We start from the raw sequence: 8,050 nt of genomic DNA on the forward strand, positions 1-8,050 counted from the left end.
AGATTTTACAGTCTTCGGGTCGTAATCCATACCCGAATAAAATTGTCCAGCACTATTGTCATCTCTCTACATTATCTTTTACAAGTGATATATATATATATATATATATATATATATATATATATATATTTTTATCGGATTTTGCACATCACAATCACGATCCACCTGATCAGGATTGAAGAAAAATTATCTCTACACGCACCAAAGCCATTTTCACTATTATATTAATCCCACCAAAAACAACAACGATATTTAATTATCACACAACTATCATCGGCGTTAATGGCAGCCAAAAAAACACAACCAATGAAAGCAAATTTTATTTATTATTTGTTTTATTTTATTTTTATAATGAGACTTAACACAAGCACCGATATTGATGACGGAGCTAATATTGGTGATTATGTCAACATTGTAAGAATATTTCATGAAATGCATTATTAAAAAAAATATTATTTCAGGGCAAAACAAAAATTAAATCTATGATTAACAATAACAACAGCAATAATAATAATAATAATAATAATCAACATACTGGGGGCGTCGAAATTATCATTGGCAAGCCCACATCGGATTCTCACAAAAAAAAGGTGTTTTCACCATATCATACATTTCCATTTGTGAAAAAAAAAACCCCTAAATGTATTTATAGCAACAAGAGTAACAGTAAATATTTTATCATCACTCACGATGATGATTTATTATTGCGTCTATTCTTGCTCTCCGCGATCTGTGCCAGTGACTGGAGGTTGCACCGAACTATGGTATCTATAAACACACACGTGTCCTCTTTAGTATTTCCCGGCGGAATATCTACCACGTAAGACTCCACGACGACGGTGCCGTTACCTGTGGGTGACGCATGGAGAGTTGTAACCGACCTGTAGTTCGCAAGTCTATGGTCCCCACCCACAACACTAAAACTAATGACATGTCGTTCATGGTCAAGGATCTCGAGGCGTTCGGTGCTTTTAGCAGCTGGGAGACCCGAGATGACGTGGACCTCACGGAGAGTACCCACGTCACCGTCTCCGAGGATGACGTGGCAGCTCTTGACGAAATGTTTATAAGCTTGTGGGTTGTCGAAGTGGCGAACGACAGACCATACAGTGGAGACCGGGGCAGCGATTTGTTGTACCACGGCAGAGCAGCACTGGTTGGGGCCTACAGCGTGGGCGTGGTAGCGTGAAACGGTTTCTGGAACCGGGGTGGTGGCGCATGTTAGAGGGGACCACCGTTTTTGGCATGAAGTTGAGGTGGTTGTATTCGTTGTGTTTAGGGTTGTGTTAGTTATGGTGGTGTTGTTGATTCTGTGGATTAAAAGAGATGATTTTGGAGGATTAGCGGGCATTTTTTGATTTCTTGTTTGAAGTTTTTGTAGTGATGATTTGTGAGAGGTACAGTGGTTTTTAGGTTTTTGGTTTCTTGGAGGGTTTAATGACTTTTGGAGGGTTTGTGTGTGTATATATTGAGAGAGGGAGGGAGAGAGGAGATGGAGAAGGAGAAGTTATCGATCACTTTTCCAACTCTGAGAGAGGCGGGAGGGTACTGGTGATGTTATGCAAATGGTTCGGGAGAGTTGAAGGGCTGATTGCGTTGGATTTTCTTATGGAGAAGGTAGTTTAATAAAAAATGTCATGTTGTGAGAAATAAAACAGTGCCTACTTGGTGTGTTTAAATTACTAAAGTAACCATAATTTTGAATTGAATTGAATCGAATCACTAGCATGTCCTAAAATTACGATAAAACATTTTATGAAGAATTTCCAGAAAATCCAAATTAATACATGTATGTTTTTTTTCTTTTTTAACAATAATTGCTTGATGGCACATGAGTATGATGAAAATATGGGATATGTGTTGGCCGTGAATTTTAATTAGATTTTGATGTGTTTGATAATATAATACCTTCACATAGATATTTAAGTGGTAAGAATTTATGATTAAAAAATTTATTTTTTATATAGTTTCAGGTTCGAGTCACATGATTACTAATATGATAGTCACTAGAAGTTTAATAGTCGTTAACTTCAAAACTCGTGAGATTAATTGAGGTATATACAAGCTGACCCGAATATTTATATTAAAAGATAATGGAGGGATTAAAAAAAAAAGTAAAAACTTAACATGGCAATGCAATTATTTGTCTCAAATTGGCCTAGCCATTAACCGATGAAACGGTCCATTTGGCACCAATAGGGGCAACAAGAAAGCCATAGTTTTTAATCGAAACCAATGTCATGAAGAGCTTCTAAGAGTGTGTTTGACAGTGTAGTAATGGTTGTTTTTTAAATAATTTTTTGTGTTGAAATATATGTTAATAATATTTTTTTATTTTTAAAAATAATTTTTAACATCAATACATCAAAATAATCTAAAAACTATAAATCGTACTTAATTTTAGTAAAAAAAAAAATTTAAAATTTAACAAAACACAAGTTAAGACACGCATACCCAAACACTCTATAGGTGGTAAGCGGTCCATTTGAAAACTGATAGTTGATCAAAAGTTTCAAGCTGGTTCAGGATGCTGTTTCTCCGTATAGAAAAAAGAGCCCTACCAGCTAGCTAGCTCTGCTAACAATGCCCAGGCGATGGGGCAAGCAATCATCCATCTTTCCATGCACAAGGGCTCTAGTCATTTTCACTCCCTCGCTAATTTTTATTCTCGCCAAAGAATATGGCAGCTTTGTGAATCTAGCCAGTAGATATTCAAGTACAAATTGACAAACTCGCTTCAAATGGACGATCCACTTGCTGCGAGGATAGGATAGGCCCTTTTCTTTTGTACAGATACAGACAAGCTGGGGATGTTTAACTGTTTATATTATTCAAGGGTTTTTTTTTAAAGTATTTTTTAAAATTAATAATTTTTAATATTTTTAAATTATTTTAATATATTTATATAAAAAAAATTATTTTAAAAAACAACCAAATTCCAAACCCGAACCTGCTTGCTTACCAGCTACGCTTACTATTCCATGCCTCGCCAAATATGTTTTACCGTTTCTTTTATCACTTTATGATGCTTTAACGTGACCCTGTCTATCTTGTGTCTTGTTTTCAAACACTAAAAGAACCAAACTTGGACGCCTTTTCTGCTGGTAAACAAGAACAAGTTGGACCCCTTTAGCACATGATCCTCAGCTCCCATGCCATGCATGCTAGTGGTCTGGGACCCATGAATATCTGGGTCGTGGGATTAGCATAGTGGCATTAATTAATGCCTTTGTTCACTGCCTGATTATTAGAGATTAATTTGAACCTTTTTAATTATCTCCCCACTTCACTTTCTCTTCCAAATTAACTTTAGCCCCCTTGTTTTTTCTTTTCTCTTGTTTTTCTTTCCGACCAAGTATCAAGATTTGTTTCTTCTAGGGTTATTTAATCTTATTCCTCTCTAGATATTCCCTAATCTCACCGGCTTCTTTCCACTTGGTATATATAAAACACCTGCAACTATGGTGGTTGCTGGCTAGTTGTTGTTGTATATATAACGATGAGACCACTTCAATGCCTAGCTAGGTAGTTTGTTATAATCAAAATTAATTATATTCTAATCAATAAACAACCTGAGAAGTCCACTGCCTAAACATATTTATTCATTGTTTGACACGTTAATTAATTAATTATGGGGATGTAAGCTCCAATGGAAACTATTAGGTTAATTTGGGCGTGCCTTCAAACTGTTTTTCATTTCATTTTCGCGTGGAGAGGCAATATCATGAAATATTTCCTTTCAGAGAATCATACAAGAAGTTTACGTAAGTGGTGTACCTAATATCAATAAATTAAATATATAATTTATTGGTATGTATATACTTATTTATTATATGTTTGGCATTGGATGCATTGTATCCAGCACTATTGAAAGGAGAATGCGTGCATAATTCATGAGGGATTTCTTTCGGAAACAAACCAAAAAAAAGGAGATTAACCATATATACTATGACATTACATAGAGCATCATTGAAGAGAAGGTACGATGATCGATGCTCGGTATAAATGGACCACATAACCGGTGATTTTGTTAAATGTCGACGAGGAGTCGCTGCGCTAATTGTGAGCAAATTATTTTTGTTTAGTCCCTGCTTTTAAATTCGTTTATAACTCAGACCTTTATCTTTGAAAACCTATAACTTAATCTCTTCAATCTTATTGAGCTTTTTCCTGATATATGAACATTTTTTGTTGTTTTTTCTTTTTTTGTAAACCCCAAATCTTCCTGTGGAAAAATAAAAATAGCAGAGGTTATTTTAAAGATAATACAAGATGCATGTTTCAATAAAATATGGTTTTTAGAAAAATATTATAACATGGTCAACGCGGTCATGATGATGGCAGTTTGAGAAATGTATTTCCTTTATTTTTTTCTAAATAAGCAATATCCTTTCTTTTATTAATTTATTTTATGTATTTAACATTTTATGGTTTTAATTATATTAATTCATTTATATATGTAAATACCAACTTAATGTAAATTTATTTATCCGTCAAATTCAATTTCCCAGGTATTCTACAGTCTCTACGTACAGTCATGCACATGCAATACACGTCATTATTGTTTATATTTCAACATGTGATTAACAAAAAAACGAATATATATATATATATATTCTTGTATTTGATAATTATAAAAAGATTTAGTTGATGGAAATATGGTAGGATCAATGGAAAAAAAGAGTTCAAAACAATAAAATATTTCTAGAACATAAACAAAGCTAATCTGTCGAGAATTAGCAAAGAAAATGTTTAATTACATTTATTCAACTGAGTTATATCTTACAATGCTTGGAAATAATAAAGTAAATAGGAATCACAATTCCATTAACTAAAACAACACTCTAATTAATAACTAGGACTACGTACTGCAGAATGACTCCCGTAGAATAGCATGGTTGGTTCTTTCCTAGAGAATGAATAGTTTCCTTATGGAGAATAACCCACGTGCTTATTCTCTGCATTGGATGACAACAACCTCTTTTTATTCCTAACATGAAAAACAACTTGCGATTTTCAAGAGATAAAAATATATTTTACAAGACAATCTTTGTGTTTTAAATCATGGGCCCCACCCACCACCTACTTTTTATACCACTTGACGGGTCCATGTTCCAGCACCCTTAATGTTTGGGCCATCCCATGCATTCTATTGTTCAACCCAAAAGTAGGCCCAGGTTGGGGTCCATGAGCAGGCCCATGATATGATTTGTCCTTCATATGGTCTCTACACAAGCATGAGACACGAGACAAGGTCCATACAAACTATAGCCCACACCAGGATAGAGACCCTGAGTCCATAGGATGTCATGTAAAATATTTTTTCAAAAACAAGTTATTTTATATGAAACAAACAAAGCGTAAGTTTTTATTTTTGTAATTTTGCAGTACCAGTTCTTTTTATCTAATTCAGCACTACACTATAACACATGTTTTCTTAGATTTGGTTAAAGTTTTACACAAATATAATAAAATTGAGATGAGATATAGTGCTTATAATTTATTTTTTTCCAAGTTTTGATAACATTAATTTAGATATTTTTTTTATTAACATGAGTGTTCGGGTCAGTTTGTACGCACCTCGACTAATCTCACGGGCCCTGAAGTTAACAACCATGTAAACCTCTAGTAATCATTATATTAACAACTATATGGCTCGAACTTGAGATCACAGGGAGAGCAAACCCCTTGATCCTAGACTATTACCACTGCACCACTTACTAGATAATCAAGTTAGATATTTTTTAATAAGCTTACAAGTAATTGTACTATATTTGATTTTTCATAAATAAAAACACATAAATTTTCGAGTGGTTGTGAGTGCTTTTCAAATAACTTTTCGTGTTAAAATGCATGCTGATGATTTTTTTTCATTTTTTAAAAATTATTTTTGACATCAGCGCATCAAAACGATCCAAAACGTACAAACCGTATTAAATTTTAGCAAAAAAAAAATTTAAATTTTTTAAAAACACAGCTGCAATCGCATTCCCAACGTAGCCAAATTGAGACATGCTCACGTTAAACTTAGCTCAGAGGGCTTCTATTTGGGAACTGGGACAAGTCTTGTAATGTTTAATGTTAAATCTTGATACAAGGCGTGTATTAGCACACCATCGAATAATAACACAGTAAATACCAAATAGGTTCAAACATTAATTTATCATTTCAACTTTTAATCATATGTGTGAATATCCATTATTGAAAAGGTAGGGTGGGGGGGGGGGGGGAAGGCATGTGACTGATATGATATGCCGTTTGTCACAAATGAAATTTGATGTAGGACAGGCAAAAGTGAAAGGGCCCCCCGCAGCTTAATATTATAATGGATGCTCTTACTTGAGTTAGAAAAATTTCTAACCATTTTAAATTTATTTTTTATTAATTATAAGTTTTATCATAACTACTAAAAATTTATATAATTATTAATTTTAAAACTCGTAAGATTAATTAAGATATACACAAATTAACTAACATCTATATTAAAAAAAAAATCTTACATACAAACTGATCCGAATATCAACGTTAAACTTAAAAAAAAATTTATAAAATCAACATTTCTTGAATCTAACCTTCATGCATGCCTTTCAACATGGGTTAGCAAGAGGCAACCTAGCCCTAACCAGCTTGTATATGAAATTAAGAACTTCTGAATAATTTACTTGCTTTAAGAATATATAAGTTTATATTATCAAATATCATTAGTTTTATAGATACATGCCGGTTCAATTTAACTTAAAATTTACATGTTTAGTTAATTTATTTTTTTCATGCAATTTATGCCATCAAATCTTGTTCACAAACTTATTGATTTTTATAAATATTTTTATTCATAGTTATAAAATCTGATTTGGTTTAAAATTTAAGCAGCAGATTAAAAAAGTCAATTTATGTGTGTCACAAGTTTATTCAAAATTATTTTGTTTTTAATACAATAAAGTTGTTTTGAATAATTTTTCTTAAGAAATTAAAACTTTTTTATGTGAAACAAAAAAATTTTGGTCAAATCTCATCTTAATTGTGACTAGGTCAATTTTCTAGGCAACATAAAAGCAAACCCGACTCGAATGAGACCCCAAGTCGACATCACTAGGCCATTCTTTTATCCCTGGTTATAAAACCTAGCCTTGCTGGTGGATTACCGGCTTGGCTTTAATTAGTATACTTTTATCCCTCGTCATGCTCGACGGATCAACTCGGTAACCTTTGCCTAGGGCAGGTTTATTCTAGAAAAAGTCAAATGTTGGGTAAACTTGAATCAATCCTCTTAGCACTCGAGCAACCCAAACTTTGAGTCATATCAATTCCTAGATGATGTCATACAACTATGCTTTTTTATTCCTCTTTCATTGCATTTGCAAATTTTTCTTTACAAACAATCTCTTCCTTGTATGATTTAGATTTGTTTGGCTTTTTTCTCAATCTATGTTTGGTTGTTGATATTTTAAAAAGATTAAAAAACAATATTTCTTTTAAAGCATGGTACAATTATTTATTAAGTTTAATTTTGTGATTTGTTTTTTTTTATTATATTAACTCCATGATATCATAATTAAACCTACAATTTCTTTATATCTGGATTTTTTTAGATTCGAACTGAATTTATTTTAAATTGAGTTTAATTTGTTGTTATTAGTTTTTCTTTATGATCAGATATTAAGTTGAAGGAATCAATAAGTAAGGCTTAGGCAAATGGCTACTTTGTGGCGGTTTTACAATTATTATGTGGTAATCTGTAATTTACCTTGTACCGTTTTGATCCATTCAAAATTTTCTTTTTTAATAAGGCAACATTCAGAATTAGTTTTTATTTAAAAATATATTAAAATATATATTTTTAATATTTGCATATAAAAATAATTCAAAAATATATAAAAAATAATTTAAATAAAAAATATTTTTTAAAAAAGCACGGTTAAACAGTAAAATCAATCAACCTAAATCAAAAGGGCGATGTGGTAAAATACTTTGACAAAACTAGGCAGTTGGAAGAATGGCACGATGTTGACGTGGCAAACTCCTAGCGGCTAAAAGATAATAGATTACTTCG

The 8,050-nt window shown here is 32.4% G+C and overlaps 1 protein-coding gene across 1 annotated transcript; it reads right to left on the reverse strand.

The window, feature by feature from the left end:
* Positions 1–486: 486 nt before the first annotated feature.
* On the reverse strand, positions 487–1,632 carry LOC133688744 (abscisic acid receptor PYL4-like). The gene has a single exon (XM_062108344.1). The coding sequence runs from the start codon at positions 1,349–1,351 to the stop codon at positions 686–688; it is 666 nt and encodes a 221-aa protein (XP_061964328.1). The 5' UTR covers positions 1,352–1,632; the 3' UTR covers positions 487–685.
* Between the last annotated feature and the right edge of the window lie 6,418 nt (positions 1,633–8,050).

Source organism: Populus nigra, chromosome 3 (assembly GCF_951802175.1).
Source record: "Populus nigra chromosome 3, ddPopNigr1.1, whole genome shotgun sequence".
NCBI classification, from domain to species: domain Eukaryota; kingdom Viridiplantae; phylum Streptophyta; class Magnoliopsida; order Malpighiales; family Salicaceae; genus Populus; species Populus nigra.

What these genes read in the sequence shown, in the direction of transcription:
- LOC133688744 (XM_062108344.1), bottom strand. Translation starts at nt 1,351, where the DNA reads ATGCCCGCTAATCCTCCAAAATCATCTCTTTTAATCCACAGAATCAAC.